The sequence below is a fragment of the Vulpes lagopus genome, chromosome X (genome assembly GCF_018345385.1).
Source record: "Vulpes lagopus strain Blue_001 chromosome X, ASM1834538v1, whole genome shotgun sequence".
Classification (NCBI taxonomy): Eukaryota; Metazoa; Chordata; class Mammalia; order Carnivora; family Canidae; genus Vulpes; species Vulpes lagopus.
Genome location: NC_054848.1, coordinates 47,396,790 through 47,419,247, shown reverse-complemented (window position 1 = coordinate 47,419,247; position 22,458 = coordinate 47,396,790). Strand labels below are relative to the sequence as shown.

The 22,458-nt window shown below is 37.9% G+C and overlaps 1 protein-coding gene across 3 annotated transcripts in view; it reads right to left on the bottom strand.

The window, feature by feature from the left end:
- The window catches only part of KLF8 (Kruppel like factor 8), a 338,294-nt gene that overhangs the window by 45,739 nt on the left and 270,097 nt on the right, over positions 1-22,458 (bottom strand). For all 3 annotated transcript variants that reach the window (XM_041740034.1, XM_041740033.1, XM_041740032.1), the window contains exon 2: positions 20,047-20,120. In XM_041740034.1, coding sequence (XP_041595968.1) covers positions 20,047-20,064 — 18 coding nt within the window. In that variant the 5' untranslated portion in view covers positions 20,065-20,120. The remainder of the gene's footprint in view (positions 1-20,046; positions 20,121-22,458) is intronic.

Below are 22,458 nucleotides of genomic sequence, written 5' to 3'. Positions count from 1 at the left end.
TCCCCAAAGTCTGTGGTTTTAAAGGTCAGTGGGCTTCGCTGGGATAGAGTCTGGATGGCATTGTACTGCTCTTGGGAAGAAGGCAGGAAAATAACTCGTGGAAATAGAGCATGGAAACAGTGATTGTTTTTTTCTTCTCATGCACAGAATATATAGGGAGTTGAGAGAAGTAAGGGAAGAGTATGAAGAAAAGAGGGAAACTTTGCTGAACACTAGGAAGGATATTTGCTCATTTTGAAGTGCATCCCACAAAGGCAGTGTTCATGGAAGAGACCCTCTGGTAACAAAGGGAACTGGCTGGAGCCATTTCCCACACCTACTCTTCAGCATAAGCACAGGGCCACCTACAAGAACAAGCCCAGCACAAATGCTCACTGCTTAACTTGTCTAAACCAAGGCCCCATGCTCCAGAAAATGTCCCCTCTCAGTCTTTCCTGCTTCAGTCCCAGCCTTGTAGGCCCCCTTCCCTAGAAGACAGGCACAAATTCTTGCTCATACCATGTCCCCCAACTCAGGAGATTTGCAGAGCCTAGGATCCAGACATGGTGATGACAACTCTCATTTCACAAGCAGACCAGAGTACACTTAGTTAAAATGCCACATTCATCCCAGAGGCCAAATATTTTCCTACAACAGGCAAAGAGAGCCTCTGAAACTATTGGCCTGAAGGATAAAGCAGCCGAGATAAAATAGCAATGCACATGCAAAACACATCAGAGACACTTCAAGATGTGCCAGGCCTTGGGGAACAGAAGACTACACAGCATGGCACTACAAGTGACTGTCTGAAAGTAGGCAACACAAAAGCAGTAAAAATGAATACTTCTGTAAAAAAGAAGTCAAGGAACTCACAAAAGAATGGATGCAAAATGTGACAAAATTTACCTCAAAGATGATGAAACGAGTAAAGAATGAGTTCAAATTTAAATAACCAACAGCTTCATACAAACTGCTATATGCAGAAATGGTTATATACAAACTTAATGGTACCCATACACTGAAGAAACTAATAAATATGCAAAGAGCAGAGAGAAAGAAATCCAAATACACCACTAAAGAAATCCAGCAAAACATGGAAGAGAGAAAAGAAAGGATCAGAGAAAAACTTCAGAAATAACCACATAATAAATAATAAAATGACAGCAAACACATATCTATTAATGATTGTTTTGAATATAAATGGATTAAGTGCCCCTGTAAAAAAAATAAGGTGACAGAATGGATAAATAAACAAGACCCATTTATATGCTGCCTACCAGCATAGACTCAATTTAGATTTAAAGACAACTGCATATTGAAAGTGAGGGGACTAAGAAATATCTATCATGCAAATGGATGTCAAAAGAAAGCTGTAGTAGCAATATTTATGTTGGATAAACTAGACATTAAAACAAACACTTGAACAAAAGACAAAAAAGGACACTACATAATAATAAAGAGGAAAATCCAACAAGAACATAAAACAATTGTAAATATTAATGCACCCAATATGGGAGCACCCATATACATAAAAAAATTAATAACAAACATAAGGGAGCTAATTGATAATAATACAATAATGGTAGGGGACTTTAACACCCCTCTTATAACAGACAGATCATCTGAACAGAAGATCAACAAGAAACAATGGTTTTGAATGACAAACTGGAATAGAAGGACTTAACAGATATATTCAGAACATGCCATTCCAAAACAGTAGAATAGACATTATTTTCAAGTGCACAAGGAACATTATCCAGAATAGGTCACAAAACAAACCTCAAGAAATCCAAGAATATCAAAGAAATACCATGCAATCATTTCTGATCACAATGCTATGAAACTACAAGAAAAACTATGGAAAGAGCATAAATATATGGAGATCAAGTAACATGCCACTAAACAATGAATGGGTCAACCAGGAAATCAAAGAAGAAATAGAATGTATATAAAAATGAAAACACAATTGTCCAAACTCTTTGGGATGCAGCAAATCACTTCTATGAGGGAAATTTATAGCAATTTAGGCCTACCTCAAAAAACAAGAAAATTCTCAAGTCAATACCTAACCTTACACATTAAGAATCTAGAAAAAAGAAAACAAACAAATCCTGAAACCAGAACAAATAAGGAAATAGTAAAGATTAGAGCAGAAATGAATGACATAGAAAACAAACAGAACAGGTCAATGAAACCAGGTGGTTATTTGAAAAAAATCAATATAACTGAACCTCTAGCCAGACATATCAAGAAAAAAAGAAAAGTCAAATAAAATCACAAATGATAGAGGAGAAATAATGAACAACACCACATAAATACAAATCATTATAAGAGAATATTATGAGAAACTATGTACCAACAAATTGGAAAAACTGGAAGAAATGGATAAATTCCTAGAAACATAAAAATGACCAAGACTGAAAGAGGAAGAAACAGAAAATTTGAACGGAGCAATATCCAGCAAAGAAGTTGAACTGATATTCAAAAAACTCCCAACAAACGAAAGTCCAGGAACAGAGGGCTCACAGAGGAATTCCTCCAAACAGTTAAAGAGTTAATAAGAAAGATACTAGGGAAGAGTTAAGATGGCAGAGTAGTAGGAGGACCCTATGCTTGCCTGGTCCCTTGAACACAGCTAGATAAATATCAAATCCTTTTGAACACTCAGGAAAATGATCTCAGGACTGAGAACAAGTTGCACAACTAGAGGGAGAAAAGAGGCTACATCATGGAAGGTAGGAGATACAGAGATATGATTTGAAGGAGAAAATATTTGCCAGTGCTGCAGAGGGGATGGAACCTTGATCAGAAAGAGAGAGAGAGAGAGAGAGAACAGAGCACAGGGCACTATACAAGAAAAACACTTCCCCAAAACCACTTATAGGGAAAAGAAGAGGGGCTGATTATTGCAAGATTTTTAAGCAGTGGAGCTCAAACTAAAGTTTTAAAAGTCTGCAACATCACAGGGTGGAGCCTGGCAGGTGTAGAGGTGCTTCTGTGGAGAAGGAAGGCAGAGGCCTAGGAACAGACAGCATGGTCTGAGGATCCTCTGCATCATACTGGGAGAGATAGTTCCCATGCTTGGAATGCATTTGGTAGAGGTGGCTCTGCTTCTCCAGGGACAAAAGAGCCTATGGGTGCCACTGAAATGCTCCATTCATTAACATAGGAGCAGAGACACCTGCTGAGGGCAGCTAACCTGGATTCCAGCTTTTTGCTGCACTTTACCATAAACTCCAAGCCCCTGTGGTTCCTGTGATTGCCCTTATGGGACAAAGCAGCACTAGGCATAGTGTGGTGAAACCATTCCCCAGAGGACCAGGATGGGTCCCTGCTGTACCAGGTCCCTAAAATTTGGAGTTTTAAAACCCAGCCAATGTTCATGAAATAAAACACAGAAGCACTGCATGGCCAGGAGGGCAGACAGATCAGACACAGACAGGGTAGAGGCAGGGAATTGAAGGGTCCCTGGGACACACAAGTGCAGATTGTTTGCTCTTCAGTGAGGGCTTCCTGAATAGGTAGGCATGAACTCCCATGTCTGGGGACAAGAGAGCTGGCTGATGTGGTTTTCCCCCTGCCCATTAACACTGACAGACTTAAGTGTGCATTATAGCACCTACAATGGAGATTTGAGCTACCTTAGACCAAGTCCTGTCCCTTTTCCCAGCTTCCTTCAGGTGCTGCTGAACTAGGACAAGTATGCCTGAGATCCAGAATAACAACGGTCCCTCCTGCAGAATACCACCACAAACCTCCTACACGCACCAAGTCTACTGACCATAGAGTGCTGCAAAGCTTTACCTCTCAGGGAAATGGGATCTAGATTCTTTTAACAATTAAAGCAGAGCATACCTCGTTAGAACTCACTACGCACTGGACAAGGTCAAAACACTCTCCACTGCAGGTAAGGAGAAACTCTGCAGAGGACTGACCTGAGGGAAGAATAGCCAAAACAAAACAGCAGAGCACATTAAGTGTACACCAGAAACACTCCTTAAAGTGCCAGTCCCTAGACAGTATAGGACTTTTCTTAGTATATCCATTACTCTCAATAGCAGGAAACATAACAGGCTTTCACAACACACAGAAGACAGAGACCTAGACAAGATGCCAAGATGGAGGAATTCACCCCAAAAGAAAACAAGATTAGTTCTGGCCACTGATCTAATACAAACAGATATAATTAATATGCCTGAACCAGAATTTAAAGCAATAATCAGAAAGATACTAGCTGGACATGAGAAGAGCATAGAAACACCAGGGAGTTCCTTATCAGAGAGACAAAAGACTAAAAACTAGTCAGGCCAAAATAAAAAATGCTATAGCTGAGATCCAAAACGAACTGTATGTAATGATCACAAGGATGGAAGAAGCAGAGAAGGGAATAAGTGATAAAGAGGATAAAATTATGGAAACAAATGAAGCCAAAAAGAAGAGGGAGGAAAATATTGTATCACAGAAGTAGATGAATGGTACTCAGTGCCTCCATTAAACATAACATTCCTAACAGAGGAATGTCAGAAGGAGAGGGAAAATGGAGCAGAAGTTTTCTTTGAACAAATTGTAGCTGAAAACTTCCCTAATCTGGGAAGGAAGCAGGTATCCAAATCCAGCAGACAAAGAGAATTCCCATTAAAATCAATGAAAACAGGTGAATAGAAAGACATGGTAGTAAAATTAGCAAACTACAGATATAAGGAGCATTTTTTGAGGGCACGTAATGTGATGAGCACTGAGTGTTATACACAACTGATGAATTACTGAAAACTACTGATGAAACTACTGAAAACTACTATCTGAAACTAATGATGCATTATATGTTGGCTAATTGAATTTATATTTAAAAAATACAGAGATAAGGAAAAAATCCTGAAAGCAACAACTGAAAAAAGAACCCTAAACTGCAAAGGAAGAAAAATCAGAATCACAGCAGATCTATCCACAGAAACTTGGCCAGCCAAAAGACAGTGGAATGATATAGTCAACCTGTGAATGGGAAAAATCTTCAGCCAGCAATATTTTATCCAGCAAGGATGTCATTTAGAATAGGAGAGGTAAAGAGTTTCCAAGACAAATAAAAACTAAAGGGATTTGTGAACACTAAATAAGCCCTACAAGAAATATTAGAGGAGACTCTTTGAGTGAGAAACAAAGACCAAGAGCAATACAGACTAGAACCAAAGAGCAATACAAACTAAACCAAAGAAAATTTCCAGAAGCAACGACATTACATATCATAAAATGGCGATGAATTCATATCTATTAATAATTACTCTGGATATAAATGGGTTCAATGCTTCAATCGAAAGACATAGGGTATCAAAATGGATTTATTTTTTTTTACTGCGACTTTATTATTTTTTTATTGGAGTTCAATTTGCCAACATATAGCATAACACCCAGTGCTCATCCCATCAAGTACCCCCCTCAGTGCCCATCACCCAGTATCGCCAGCCTCCGATGATCACGTTTCCACCACCCCTTGTTCGTTTCCCAGAGTTAGGAGTCTTTCATGTTCTGTCTCCCTCTCTGATATTTCCCACTCATTTTCTCTACTTTCCCCTTTATTCCCTTTCACTAATTTTTACATTCCTCAAAAGAATGAGACCATATAATGTTTGGCCTTCTCTGATTGACTTATTTCACTCCGCATAATACCCTCCAATTCCATCCACATCGAAGCAAAAGGTGGGTATTTGTCATTTGTAATGGCTGAATAATATTCCATTGAATACATAGACCACATCTTCTTTATCCATTCATCTTTCGATGGACACCGAGGCTCCTTCCACAGTTTCGCTACTGTGGGCATTGCTGCTATAAACATCGGGGTGCAGGTGTCCCAGCGTTTCATTGCATCTTCATCTTTGGGATAAATCCCCAGCAGTGCAATTGCTGGGTCGTAGGGCAGATCTATTTTTAAATCTTTGAGGAACCTCCACACAGTTTTCCAGAGTGGCTGCAACAGTTCACATTCCCACCAACAGTGCAAGAGGGTTCCCCTTTCTCCACATCCTCTCCAACATTTGTTGTTTCCTGCTTTGTTAAACTTCCCCATTCTCACTGGTGTGAGGTGGTATCATATTGTGGTTTTGATTTGTATTTCCCTAATGGCAAGTGATGTGGAGCATTTTCTCATGTGCTTGATGGCCATGTCTATGTCTCCTCAGTGAAATTTCTGTTCCTGTCTTTTGCCCATTTCATGATTGGATTGTTTGTTTCTTTGCTGTTGAGTTTAATAAGTTCTTTATACATCTTGGATGCTAGCCCTTTATCTGATACGTCATTTGCTAATATCTTCTCCCATTCTGTGGGTTGTCTTTTAGTTTTGTTGACTGTATCCTTTGCTGTGCAAAAGCTTCTTATCTTGATGAAGTCCCAATAGTTCATTTTTGCTTGTTGTTCTCTTGCCGTCATGGATGTATCCTGCAAGAAATAACTGTGGCCACGTTCAAAGACGGTGTTGCCTGTGTTCTCCTCTAGGGTTTTGATGGAATCTTGTCTCACATTTAGATATTTGATCCATTTTGAGTTTATCTTTGTATATGGTGAAAGAGCGTGGTCTAGTTTCATTCTTCTGCATGTGGATGTCCAATTTATTGGACAATTTATTGGACAGCACCATTTATTGAAGAGACTGTCTTTCTTCCAATGGATAGCCTTTCCTCCTTTATCGAATATTAGTTGACCATAAAGTTGAGGGTCCACTTCTGGGATCTCTATTCTGTTCCATTGATCTATGTGTCTGTTTTTGTGCCAGTACCACACTGTCTTGATGACCACAGCTTTGTAGTACAACCTGAAATCTGGCATTGTTATGCCCCCAGCTATGGTTTTCTTTTTTAAAACTCCCCTGGCTATTCGGGGTCTTTTCTGATTCCACACAAATCTTAACATGATTTGTTCCAACTCTCTGAAGAAAGACCATGGTATTTTGATAGGGATTGCATGAAACGTGTAAATTGCCCTGGGTAACATTGGTATTTTCACAATATTAATTCTTCCAATCCATGAGCATGGAATATTTTTCCATCTCTTGTGTCTTCCTCAAGTTCTTTCAGAAGTGTTCTATACTTTTTAGGGCATAGATCCTTTACCTCTTTGGTTAGGTTTATTCCTAGGTATCTCATGCTTTTGGGTACGATTGTCAATGGGATTGAATCCTTAATTTCTCTTTCTTCAGTCTCATTGTTAGTGTATAGAAATGCCATTGATTTCTGGGCATTGATTTTGTATCCTGCCACACTGCCAAATTGCTGTATGAGTTCTTGCAATCTTGGGGTGGAGGCTTTTGGGTTTTCTATGTAGAGTATCACATCATTGGCGAAGAGGGAGAGTTTGACTTCTTCTTTGCCAATTTGAATGCCTTTAATGTCTTTTTGTTGTCTGATTGCTGAGGCGAGGACTTCCAGTACTATGTTCACTAGCAGTGGTGAGAGTGGACATCCCTGTCTTGCTCCTGATCTTAAGGGAAAGGCTCCCAGTGCTTCCCCATTGAGAATGATATTTGCTGTGGGCTTTTCGTAGATGGCTTTTAAGATGCTGAGGAATGTTGCCTCTATCCCTACACTCTGAAGAGTTTTGATCAGGAATGGATGCTGTCTTTTGTCAAATGCTTTCTCTGCATCTATTGAGAGGATTATACGGTTCTTGTTTTTTCTCTTGCTGATATGATGAATCACATTAATTGCTTTTTGCGTGTTGAACCAGCCTTGCATCCCGGGGATAAATCCTACTTGGTCATGGTGAATAATCTTCTTAATGTATTGTTGTAGCCTATTGGCTAGTATCTTGTTAAGAATTTTTGCATCCATGTTCATCAGGGATATTGGTCTATAATTCTCCTTTTTGGTGGGTTATTTGTCTGGTTTTGGAATTAAGGTGATGCTGGTCTCATAGAACGAATTTGGAAGTACTCCATCTCTTTCTTTTTTTATATATAAATTAATTTTTATTGGTGTTCAATTTACCAACATACAGAAAAACACCCAGTGCTCATCCCGTCAAGTGTCCCCCTCAGTGCCCGTCACCCATTCCCCCCACCCCCGCCCTCCTCTTTCTATCTCTCCAAACAGCTTTAGTAGAATAGGTATGGTTTCTTCTTTAAACATTTGATAGAATGCCCCTGGGAAGCCATCTGGCCCTGGACTTTTGTGTCTTGGGGGGTTTTTGATGACTGCTTCAATTTCCTCCCTGGTTATTGGCCTGTTCAGGTTTTCTATTTCTTCTCGTTCCAATTTTGTTAATTTGTTGTTTTTCAGAAATGCATCCATTTCTTCTAGATTGCCTAATTTATTGGCGTATAGCTGCTCATAATTAGTTTTTAAGATCATTTGTACTTCCTTGGTATTGGTGGTGATCTCTCCTTTCTCATTCATGATTTTATTAATTTGAGTCTTCTCTCTTTTTTTTAAATAAGGCTGGCTAATGGTTTATCTATCTTATTATTTCTTTCAAAGAACCAACTCCTGGTTTTGTTTATCTGTTCCACAGTTCTTCTGGTCTCTATTTTATTGGGTTCTTTTCGAATCTTTATTAACTCTCTTCTTCTGCTGGGTGTAGGATCTATTTGCTGGTTTTTTTTAAATTTTTATTTATTTATTTATGATAGTCACACACAGAGAGAGAGAGGCAGAGACACAGGCAGAGGGAGAAGCAGGCTCCATGCAGGGAGCCCGATGTGGGATTCGATCCCGGGTCTCCAGGATCGCGCCCTGGGCCAAAGGCAGGCGCCAAACCGCTGCGCCACCCAGGGATCCCCCTATTTGCTGTTTTTCTCCAGCTCCTTTAGGTGCAAGGTTAAGCTTCTGTATTGAGTTCTTTAGAGTTTTTGGATGGATGCTTGTATTGCGATGTATTTCCCCCTCAGGACTTCTTTGGCTGTATCTCAAAGATTTTGAATGGTTGTATCTTCATTCTCATTAGTTTCCATTAATCTTTTAAATTATTCTCTAATTTCCTGGTTCACCCTTTCATCTTTTAACAGGATGGTCCTTAACCTCCACGTGTTTGAAATCCTTCCAAACTTCTTCTTGTGATTTAGTTCTAATTTCAAAGCATTATTGTCTGAAAATATGCAGGGGACACTCCCAATCTTTTGGTGTCAGTTAAGACCTGATTTGTGACCCAGTATGTGGTCTATTCTGGAGAAAGTTCCATGTGCACTTGGGAAGAATGTTTATTCAGTTTTGTTTCGTTGTACAGTTCTCTAGATATCTGTGAAATCCATATGGTCCAGTGTATCATTTAAAGCTCTTGTTTCATTGGATATGTTGTGCTTAGAAGACCTCTCGATTGTAGAAAGTGCTACATTGAAGTCACCAAGTATAAGTGTATTATTATCTATGTCTTAACTTTGGTTATTGATTGACTGATATCCTTGGCAGCTCCCACATTCGGGGCATACATATTCATGATTGTTAGGTCCTCTTGTTGGATATGGTATCCCTCTTAATCTCTCACTACAATCTTTGGGATCAACTTTAATTTATCTGATATAAGGATGGCTACCCCTGCTTTCTTTTCAGGACCATTTGAATGGTAAATATTTCTCCAACCTTTTATTTTGAGGGAGTAGGTGTCCTTATGTCTAAAATTAGTCTCTTGCAGACAGCAAATATATGGGTTTTGCTTTTTTATCCAGTCAGAAACCCTGCGCCTTTTGAGGGGTCATTAAGCACCTTCATGTTCAGAGTTACTATTGAAAGATATGAATTTAGTGTCATCATGATACCTACTTAGTCCATCTTTTTGTGGATTGTTCCCTTGGACTTCCTCTTTCTATTACAGAATCCCCCTTAGTATTTCTTGCAGAGCTGGCTTGGTGGTCACATATTCATTCAGTTTCTGCCTATCTTGGAAGCTCTTTATCTCCTCCTCTGTTCTGAATGAGAGCCTTGATGGATAAAGTATCTTGGCTGCAGATTATTCTCATTTAGGACCATGAATTTATCCTTCCAGCCCTTTCTGGCCTTCCAGGTCTGTGGAGAGGTCTGCTATTAATCTAATATTTCTCCCCATGAAAGTTAGAGATTTCTTGTCCTTTGCTGCTTTAAGGATTTTGTCTTTATCTTTGGAATTTGCAATTTTCACTTTTAAATGTTGAGGTGTTGAGCGGTTTTTATTGATTTTTTTTTTTGGGGGGGGATCTCTCTATCTCCTGGATCTGAATGCCTGTTTCCCTTCCCAAGTTAGGAAAGTTCTCAGCTATGATTTGTCCAAATACATATTCAGTCCTCTGTCCCTTTCGGCACCCTCGGGAACCCCAATAAAATGTAGATTTTTCCTTCTGAGGCTGTCATTTATTTCCTTTAACCTATCCTCATGATCTTTTGTTTTTCTCTTTTTTCCTCAGTTTCCCTCCTTACCATCAACCTGTCTTCTATGTCACTCACTTGTTCTTCTACCTCATTAACCCTCGTCGTTAGGACCTCCAGTTTGGATTGAATCTCATTTATTTGATTTTTAATTTCTTCCTGATTAGATCTAAATTCTGCAGTCATGACGTCTCTTGAATCCTTTATGCTTTTTTCTAGAGCCACCAGTAGCGCTATAATTGTGCTTCTGAATTGGCTTTCTGACATTGAATTGTAATCCAAATTTTGTAACTCTGTGGGAGAGAGGACTGTTTCTGATTCTTTCTTGTTAGGTGAATTTTTCCTTCTAGTCATTTTGCTCAGTGCAGAGTCGCCAAAAACAAGTTGTAATTGATAGAAGCACAAACTCTTTTCACTGTAGCATTCCAGCTGTTCTCTCTTTAAATCTCAGACCGAATTCGTAGGTTTTCAGGATGATTTGAAAGTTATCTAGGTAATTTGGTGGGGACATGTGCTCAAAATGGATTTAAAAAGAAAACCCCAAGATCTATTTATATGCTGCCTAAAAAAGACTCATTTTAGACATAAAGATGCATTAAGATTGAAAGAGCATGGAGAACCATCTATCATGTTAATTGATGTCAAAAGAAGCCTGGAGTAGAAGAATCACCTGCGTTACTCAGTTTGTTGAGTGTCTGACTTGTGATTTCAGCTCAGATCATGATCTCATTGTCCGTGAGATTGAGCTCTGTATCGTTCTATGGGCTAGGTGGGGAATCTGCTTTGAGAATTCTCTCCCTCTGCCCTTCTCCTCACTTATGCACACATGAGTGCACATTCTCTCTAAAATGAATTGTGGGCAGCCTGGGTGGCTCAGCAGTTTAGCGCCACCTTCAGCTCAGGGCCTGATCCTGGGGACCCAGGATTGAGTCCCATGTCAGGCTCCTTGCATAGAGCCTGCTTCTCCCTCTGTCTGTGTCTCTGCCTCTCTCTCTCTCTCTGTGTGTGTGTCTCTCATGAATAAATAAATAAAATCTTTGAAAAAAATTAAAGTTTTTAAAAAAGATATTTATTTTATTTTTTTTAAATTAATTTTTATTGGTGTTCAATTTACCAACATACAGAAAAACACCCAGTGCTCATCCCGTCAAGTGTCCACCTCAGTGCCCGTCACCCATTCCCCTCCAACACCCGCCCTCCTCCCCCCTTCCACCACCCCTAGTTCGTTTCCCCGAGTTAGGAGTCTTTATGTTCTGTCTCCCTTCCTGATATTTCCCAACATTTCTTCTCCCTTCCTTTATATTCCCTTTCACTATTATTTATATTCCCCAAATGAATGAGAACATACACTGCTTGTCCTTCTCCGATTGACTTATTTCACTCAGCATAATACCCTCCAGTTCCATCCACGTTGAAGCAAATGGTGGGTATTTGTCGTTTCTAATTGCTGAGTAATATTCCATTGTATACATAAACCACATCTTCTTTATCCATTCATCTTTCGATGGACACCGAGGCTCCTTCCACAGTTTGGCTATTGTGGCCATTGCTGATAGAAACATCGGGGTGCAGGTGTCCCGACGTTTCATTGCAAAAAAAGATATTTTTAAATAAAAAAAGTTGAAGTAGCCATACCTATATCAGACAAATTAGATTTTAAACCAAAAGCTGTAAATAGAGATGACGAGGTGAAAAAGGACATTATATAATAATAAAGGAGTCTGTCCAATAGGTTATTTAACAGTTGCAAATACTCATGCATCCAGCTTGAACCACCCAAACATATAAATGAATAATAACAAACATAGAGAATCTTATTGATAACAATACAATAAGAGTAGGAGTCTTTAACACCTCATTTATAGCAATGGAAAGATCATCTAAGCAAGAAATCAATAGGAACCAATGGCTTTGAACAACACACTGGACTAGATAAATATAACAGATATATTCAGAACATTTTATCCTATAGCAGCAGAATACATATTCTTATTATTTTTATTTTTTAAACATTTATTTACTTATTTATTTATTCATAGAGACACACACACACACACAGATGCAGAGACACAGGTAGAGGGAGAAGCAGGCTCCATGCAGGTAGCCCAACATGGGACTCGATCCCAGGTCCCCAGGATCATGCCCTGGACCAACGTCAGCACTAAACCGCTGAGCCACCCAGGCTGCCCTTATTTTTTTTTAAAGTCGGCTCCATGCCTAGCATGGAACTTCAACTGTGCTTGAACTCATGACCCTGAGATTAAGACCTGAGCTGAGATCAAGAGCCAGATGTTTAATTGACTGAGCCACTCAGGCCCCTCACACATTCTTTTCAAGTGCACATGGAAAATTCTCCAAAATAGATCACATACTGGGTCATAAATCAGGCCTCAAGAACTAAATGATTCTGATCATATCATGCATATTGTCAGGTGACAACACTATGAAATTTGAAGGCAACCACAAGAAAAATTTGGAAAGACCACAAATACATGTAGGTGAAAGAACATCTGACTAAGGAATGAATGGGTTAACCAGAAAAGTAAAGAATACATTAAAGTATATGAAGAGAGAGGAGTTACGATGGCAAAGGAGTAGGGCACACTAAGTTTATCTGGTCCCTGGAATTCAGCTAGATATCAAACCATTCTAAACACCTCCAAAATCAATCAGAGATCTGAGAAAAGAAATGCTGCAATTCCACAAATAGAAAAGTGACCACATTTTGGAACTTAGGAGGTGCAGAGCCTTGAATCCAGGACGATATATCAGAGGAAATGGTAGTGGGGCAAGAGCTGACTTAAGGAGGCTACTGTAAATTATTATGAGCAGTAGAGCACAAAATCTGAACTTTTATAAGCCTGGTAAAGTGGGGGGGCACATCCCTGGCCTTAAGGTGCTCAGGTGGTGAAGTAGAGCAGAATCCCAGGTGGGATAGCATGGTCTCAAGATCCCTGGGGTCACAAGAAGAATGGGGGTGCCTATGTATAGCAGAGTTTCCAAGCATCAGAGTGGAAAAGCCAGCTGAAAACAGTGAGTCTACGCTCTGGCTTTTTGCTTGGTGATGCCATATATTGTGAACATACATAGTCACACCACCACTCTCCTGGCAGGGGCCCAGCAGAAGGCCGAAGCATGGTGAGAGCTCTCCCTCCTCTGGGAGGAACAGTGCAGGTCTATACCCCAGGTGTCCATAAAATTTGGAGACTTAAAATTCAACTGTATGCCTGAGGTGAAAATGCCTGGTCAATGCTGGGTGAACACAGAGTTTGGACAGAAACCAAAGAGACTGAAGTAATTGAATGCTTTTCTGCATGGGCTTACTGAAGAGTGGGAGGTAAGAATGGGAGGAATTTTCAGCTCTGGAGCTAGAAAGTAGGGCATGGCTATTTTCATTCCCTCCATTAATGCTGAAAGTATTGAAGGGGGGAGAGCTAAACAGTACCACAGTGGAATCCAGAGCCACTTACACTGAGCTCTGCCCCCTGGCAAGGAAGTTGGATTTCCATCAGGGCAACAACACCTGAGAATCAGCAGAATAGGCCCCTCCCCTGGAACGCCAGCAGGAACAACTGGATAGCACCAAGTTTACCAATCATAGCAAACTGTAAAAATTCAGTTCTTGGAAAACAGTATATAACATTTGTAGTGTTTTTATTTTAATTCTTTAATCTTTCAGTTTTATATTTTTGCAGCTATGTTATTTTTTCAATTCTTTTAAAATTTTTATTATATATATATGTTATTTATATATTATTTTTGGTTTCTGTTCATTGTATTTTATTTTATTTTCATATATATATGAGTTTTTTTCCCTATTTTGGGATCTAATTTCTTATAAGAAGGAAACCAAAATACAACTAGGATCTATTTCTTATTTTTCCTGTTTTACTTCTGGTATGATTTTTTCATATTTATTTTGTTTTTGTTTTATTCTAGTTTGTTTTGTTAATTATTTTCTGTTGCTGTTGGTATTGTCTTTTATCTATCTTCTTTTCTACAGATAATAACGAGATGGAGAAATTCATCACAAAAGAGAGAACAGGAGGTAGTACTGCCAGGGATTTAATCAATATGGATATAAGTAAGACGTCTGAACTAGTATTTTTAAAAAATGATTATAAAGATACTAGCTGGGATTGTAAAAAGCATAGAAGACAGTAGAGGAATCAATTACTGTAGAAAATAATAACTAAATGTAATCAGGCCAAAATTTAAAATGCTATTGCTGAGATGCAGTCATAAATGGAGGTTCTAAAAATGAGAATAAATGAGGTAAAAGAGAGTGATATAGAAGACAAAATGATGGAAAATAAAGGTGGACAGATTACAGAAAGAGAAACACTGGATTAAAAGGGAGACTTCAAGAAGTCAGGGATTTCATACAGTGAAATAATATCCAGATAACAGGGGTCCCAGAAGATAAAGAAGGGGCAGAAGTTTTATTTGAATTTATTACAGCTGAGAATTTCCCTATATAGGGAAGGAAATAGGCATTCAAGTCCAGGAGGCACAGAGAAACCCCTCCTCAAATTCAATAAACATAGGTTGACACCTCAACATATAATAATGAAGCTTGTATATTTCAGTGATAAAGAGAAAATCATGGAAGCAGATTGGAACAAGAGTTTCTAAACCTAAATGGGTAGAAACATAATGATGGCAGAAGATCTGTCCACATACACTTGGCAGGCTAGAAAGCACTGGCATGATATATTTAATGTGGTAAATGGGAAGAATATGCAAACTATCCAGCAAAGCTGTCATTCCGAATAGAAGGAAAGATAAAGAGTTTCCAGAACAAACAAAAACTAAAGGAATTAATAAACACTAAACGAACCCCACAAGAAATATTAAAGGGCATCCTTTGAGCAGAGAGAGATCCCCAAAGAACCAAAGACCAGAAAGGAAGAGAGACAATCTGAAGAAACAGCAATTTTACGGGTAGGTAATACAATGGCACTAAATTCATAACTTTCAATAATTACCCTGAATGTAAATATACTCAATGCTCCAAACAAAAGACATAGAATATCAGAATAGATTAAAAATATCAGAATGGTATTAAAACATTATCAGAATGGATTAAAACACAAGACCATCAACATGATATCTACAAGAGACCAATTATAGAACCAACAAAACCTCCATATTGAAAGTGAGGTGGTAGAGAACAATTTATCATGTTAATGGACAAGAAATAAAGCTGGAGTAGCTATCCTTACATCAGACAAACTGGATTTTAAACCAAAGACTAATAAGAGATGATAAAAGGCACTATAACATAATAAAAATATCTATCCAACAAGAAGATCTAACAATTGAAAATGTTTATGCTCATAATTTGGGAGCAGCAAAATATATAAAGCAATAACAAACCTAAAGATACTCATTATAATAATAAAATAATACTAAGGGACTTTAACACCCCACTCACAGTAATGTACAGATCATCTAAGCAGAAGATCAACAAGGAAACAAGGGCCTTGAATGACATACTGGACCAGATGGACTTAATAGATATATTCAGAGCATTTAATCATAAAGCAAGAGAATACACATTCTTTTCCAGAGCACGTGGAACAGTCTTCAAAATAGATCACATACTGTGTCACAAATCAGGTCTCAACCAGCACAAAAAGATTGGTCATGCAAATTTTCGGAACACAATGTTTTATTTTTTTAAAACTTTATTTATTTATAATAGTCACACACACACACACACACACACACACACACACACAGAGGCAGAGACAACATAGGCAGAGGGAGAAGCAGGCTCCATGCACCGGGAGCCCAATGTGGGATTAGATCCCGGGTCTCCAGGATCGCGCCCTGGGCCAAAGGCAGGCGCTAAACCACTGCGCCACCCAGGGATCCCAGAACACAATGTTTTAAAACTTGAACTCAATCACAAGAAAAAAATTTGGAAACACCACAAATACATGGAAGTTAAAACACATCCAATTAAACAATGAATGGGTCAACCAGGAAATTAAGGAATTGAAAAAATACATGGAAGCAAATGAAAATGGAAACATGTTATTTCAGAAACTTTGGGATGGAGCAAAGGCAGTCCTAAGAGAGAAGTATACAGTAATATAGGCTTTTCTCAAAAAAACACTCACAAGTGTACTCCTTAATCCCCATCACGTATTTAACCCAACCTCCCCTCTGGTTACCATCAGTTTCCTCTCTATAATTAAGAGTCTGTTTCTTGGCTTGCCTCTTTCTTTTTCCCTTATGATCATTTCTTTGTGTTTTTTTTTCTTAAATTTCACATATAAGTGTAATCATATGGTATTTATCTTTCTCTGACTGACTTATTTTGCTTAGTGTACTTTCAAGGTCTATCCATGCCATTGCAAATGTCAAGATTTCATTATTTTTATGCCTGAATAATATTTCATTGTATATATGTGTACTACTTCTTCTTTATTCTTGGTCAATGGACACTTTGGGGGAAAGAAAGAATATCTGCATGTAAAAATGCTGAGTAGATGTATACTAATTTTTATTTTGAAACGGTTTTTCTTAAGATGTAATTTACTGTCATAAATTCATACATTCAAATATAAAAAAAATAAAATAGCTCTTATTTAGAGATTGAAAGCAGGAAGGCAAGGCTAGAAATAAAATGAAAGAAGAAAATACCCCAGACAGTACAACAGGTGAAAACAGAGGAAAGTATTTTTATGGTAGTAAAATAAAGCTTAGTCCCCTAAGCAGAAAGAGGAAAGCTGCTCTTGTACGCAGATCCTTCTAGTTTGCTCTAGGTTTAAACTAATCATTTTCATGTGTGGGCACACAAATATGTATATGTATATATATATATATATATATATATATATACACACACACACACACACACTCATAGTTTAAGTCAATAAGTCAGTTAGCTTTCTGAAACCCCAATTCTTCTCCAATGAGGAATCACGTGTTTACGTATTAGAGGATGGAGAAGTAGTTGGAGTTGAGAATTATTAAAAGTAGAGCTAACCTAAACCTAGAGGGATTTCAAATTTTACATCACCACCTTATCAATAGCATCCAGAAATATAGTACTATGAGACAAAAGAATTCATCAATTTGTACAAACTAATGAAATAGGCAAGCCTAAAGGCTTAGGAGAAAGTATCAAGCATGGCAGCAGCTGCATTCAGATAAAATAATGTTAGACATGTATATATGTATTTTGTATGTGTGTATGTGCATATATTGATTAGTACCTAGCATGATAATATGGAAAAATTATTACCTAGCACAAAACTATGAAACATATAAAATATAATATGGTGAAACACTTTTTCTTTCTCAAAGCATCTAAGATTGTTTTGGGGTGTTGTGCTACTATATATTAGAAATACATGTATAACACACTGTAGTGGGCTGAATGGCGTTCCCCCAAAATATATGTCCACATCCTAATCTCTAGAACCCATGAATATTACTTTATTTGGAAATAGTCTTTGTAGATATAATTAAGGATCTTGAGGAGATTATCTTGGATTAATTGGGTGGGCCCTAAATTCAATGACAACTGTCCTTAAACAGGTACACAGAGCAGAGACACACAGAGAGACACAGAGGAGAAAGTTATGTGAAGATGAAGATAGACACTGGAGTGCTGAGTTTACAAGCCAAGGAACACCTGCATTCACCAGGAGGTGGAAGTGGCAAGAAACATATTCTCTCTTAGGACCTTGGAAGGGATCATGGCAATGACACAATTTTGGACTTCTGGACTCTAGAACTATGAGAGAATACATTTATCCTGTTTTAAGCCACCAATTGGTGGTAATTTGTTGCAGTAACTCTAGGAAACCAATATGCCACATCAAACCTAGATTATAGGCATTTATTTTTATCTGCACTAATCTCCTAAAAGTAAGTAAATAATATGCATAATAAGGATGTATCAGAAATTGTGTAAGGGGCACATAAATAATTGAAGTTTCAAAGACAAAAATTATCACTGTAAATACAAGAGGTATTTACATAAAGTTGTTGATGACTAGAGAACAAGTAATAAGCAGAGCCACATGAGTAACTGGTATAGATAATTTAGCATTCTGGGAACTCAAGTTCAAGTAGTTATCAGTGTAAGTTTTATGGAAGATATGGAATTGAAATTTGGGCCCTGAGAAAAGTTGGGATTTGGTAAATTAGACAGGCTGATTGAAGGACGTTCCAGGCAGAAAGAATGGTGTGGGAAAAGGTGTCACTAAGAATCTTTTAGAAATATATGACTTTAGAACTTAAACCTGAGCAAAATGGGACTTCCACATCTAATGCAGAGTGTTTGCCTGTTAATTTTTATTTATTTTTGATAGTCACAGAGAGAGAGAGAGAGGCAGAGACATAGGCAGAGGGAGAAGCAGGCTCCATGCACCGGGAGCCCGACGTGGGATGCGATCCCGGGTCTCCAGGATCGCGCCCTGGGCCAAAGGCAGGCGCTAAACCGCTGCGCCACCCAGGGATCCCTGTTTGCCTGTTAAATAAAAACAATCCTTGTTCTGGGTGTGCCCAAGGTCACAGTTTTCTTATGTAAAATGGGAATATTAATAATACCTATCTGTGATGATTAATTTTGTGTCAATTTGGGTGGATCACAGTCCTCAGATATTTGGTCAAACATTATTCTGAATGTTTCTGTGAAGATGTTTTTTAGGTGAAATTAACATTTTTAAAAAGATTTTATTTATTTATGTGACAGAGAGATAGAGATAGAGATAGATAGAGATAGAGATGAGAGAGAGAGAGAGAGAGAGAGAGAGAGAGAGAACCAGTACACAAGCAGGAGGAGGGGCAGAGGGAGAGGGACAGCAGGGAGCCCAATGCAGAGCTCTATCCTAGGACCCTGGGATTATGAGCTGAACCAAAGCCAGGTGCTTAGCTGATTGAGACACCCAGGTGCTCCTGAAATTAACATTTAAATCACTGGACTTTGAGTAAAGCCAAATACCCTCCATAATGTGGGTTGGCCTCATTAAGTCATTTGAAGGCCTTAAAAAAATAAAGACTGAACTCCTACAAGCAGGAAAGAACTCTTCCAGATGACTGACATTAGAACTGCAACTCTTCCCTGGCTCTCCAATCTGTCAGCCTACCCCCTATTAAATTTTGGATTCATCAGAATTCTACAGTCATGTGATCAAATTCCTTAACATCTCTTTCTCTCTTAATAGCTATGTAGATTGATAGATATAGATATATTTTTATTTTATATATAAAGATATATATGATTACTATATTGTTATTTATATCTATAGAGATATAGATTATATATGTGTGTATATATACATACATACATACATACATACATACATATAGAGAGACACAGATTGAGACATTACACATTCTGTTGGTTCTGTTTCTTTGGAGAACTCTAATACAGTATCCAACAGACTTATTATGAAGATTAAATAAGACAATGTATTTAATCTTCAGAGTGCCTGAAATAGGAACAGTGTCAGGCAAATGGTTACTATTGTCTACCAAAGTGTCTAACTTGCCCCTACAGCGTTGATTCTAGAGGCTAGATTTCTTTTAGGCCAGATCTATTCTGTATTCAGACCTGAAACCTCGTTTTCAGGAACTTCTTAGAAACCTTCCTTCCTTCTTTCATCCCTTTTCAGTTTCCAACACATTGCTAGGGAAAAAAAATTAGCTTTAGCTCATTAATGATTACCAGGTACTCAACATTATTATGGCTCAATATTTCTATCTCATTTTCCTGATAACTGACCTCTTTAAAGACATGCATTGAGCCACCTTCTGAATTAAGTTGGACTTCCAAGTTGTTTATGAGTTGATCCAGATCTGGAAAAAAGACAAGGGAAACACAATTTTAGAATAAGATCTAATCTATATGCATATAGTATGCCATTTACCTTTGGTTATACCTGTTTGTATTCTATGAACATCATCTTTCAAGACTTACTAGATTTTGAGAAGTTGGTGTTTGGACAACATTCTAATTTGTATATTCTACTCATCAAGATGGTCCTGGCTTGTCCACAACAATGTTAACTGCTCCCCACAAATCCTATATATATGAGAATCTACTTCTTCCAACCTCTTCAACCAGCCCTACCTGCAAAGGATCCTGTATGGATATTTACCCTAATGAGCTTTTTAACACATTATCACCAAACCTCTCTAAGGAAGTATTTTCTGTCTATCTCTCTTAAACAAGCTAGGTGGGGTTAATATAAGCAGTCTTCTATTTGCCTGTTCATTTGTCTTTCTATAAATAGAGAAACTTGGTGGCCCTATTATGCTGCCCTACACCATCATAATCATTCCTACCAGGAGCATCTACCAGCACTTGTACAACCAGATTTCCTTTGATCTATCTACAGTTAATCTCACTAAAGAGGAAAACAGCACCAGGAAGATAAATCCACAATTTGTTATAATTTAGTTGGTCAAATTTTGGATTAGTTTAAGTATCTCCAAATCAATTACAATTAGTTTCCTCATTTATGCCCTGATTGTATTTCAAAAGATAGTCCATCAATCAGTTAATTGCTTTTAATGTCAAATACATTTACCCATAAAAGTATTCATTTTATAGGTCACTTCACAATAGCCATTTAATACCTAATATAGTTAAAATAAAACAAATACACAATGAGCAAAGATACAAAAGTATAATACAGACACACAAAAAAGCAAAAAAATATAAAAATTATTTATTTATTTATTGAATGTCAGGAATTGAAACCAGTCTTAATTTGATGGTGATAACACACAAAGAATCTTCTATTGGGATAATGAGGAAAATTCTGATTCACTATTAAAGAGTTTGGAGAATTTTGACATGTTAAAATAGCTCCAATTTAGCTAAGAATGTAATATGCTAAGTAAAATAAGTCAATCAGAGAAAGAAAAATACCATATGATTTCACTTATATATGGAATTTGAGAAACAAAACATATGGGAGGAGGATAAAGAGAGGGAAACAAACCATAAGAGACTCTTAATTAGAGAACAAAATGAGGGCTGTTGGAGGGCAGGGGGTGGGAGATGGGCTAGATGGGTAATGGGCGTAAAGGAGGGCATTTGTTATGATGAACACTGGATGTTGTATGTAAGTGATGAACCACGGAGTTCTACTCCTGAACTAATACTGTATTGTATGCTAACTATAATTTACATAATCATTTGGAAAATAAAATTTAAAAAATAGCTCCAATTTTATCTCAAAACACATGAATTTTCTTTTCTTTGATCCAAGTGTGTGAATAGAACTGCCCACATATATATCCATCATTTATCAAATATTTACTGCATAATTACTATGTGTCAGAGGTTATGCTAGGGACATTTTTATCAGTTTGGGATCTGAATCAACCAGACATAGAGTCAGCAAGTATTGCAGAGAGCACTGACCTGAGAGTTAGATACCCAGGGATTATATCTATGATATTTGTCAAGGCATTTTTCTGTAAGCCACAACTTTTCCATCTAGAATTAAAAGATTTCAAACTGTTTTCTGTAGAGTCCTAAGGCTTCTGTGAAGCCTCTTGGGGGGTGAGGTCAGGGTTAACAGAGGAAGAAGTATATTAGGAAATAAGCATGGAAGTCAGGCACAGAAAAATCCAATTTCCATTAGCCTAAGTTCTTTGCAAGCAGAGATTTTCATCTTTGATATATGTTCTACTGATGTATTTCAAGGGCTTAGAACAGTACTTTGCACATGGTAGGTGTTCAAACACATCTGGAGGTTTTTGATGAGTGACAGAAAAGGAGAATGAAGAAACGTGTCTTCTCAAGTACAGGAATTGGACAAAGGTGAGAAAGAATGAAAGAAAATTAGAAGAATTGCCCTCCTCAGTGCCCGTCACCCATTCACTTGAGGGGATGAGCACTGGGTGTTATTCTGTAAGTTGGCAAAGTGAACACCAATAAAAATAAATTTATTATAAAAAAAAAGAAAAAGAAAATTAGAAGAATTGTGTATAAGAGATGCTTGAGGTGTAATTACCTAAGAAATATGAGGTGCCAGAGAAGGCAGCGTTTTCTGATTTCAAGAAGGGAAAAAGGAGGTGTGATGGTAGAAAAAGAATGTTAGATCAGATGACTGACTGTCATACAGTCCACGGGGGGGGGGGGGGCGCCGCCATGAAGCTCTGAGGGTTTGTTTGGTTGCTG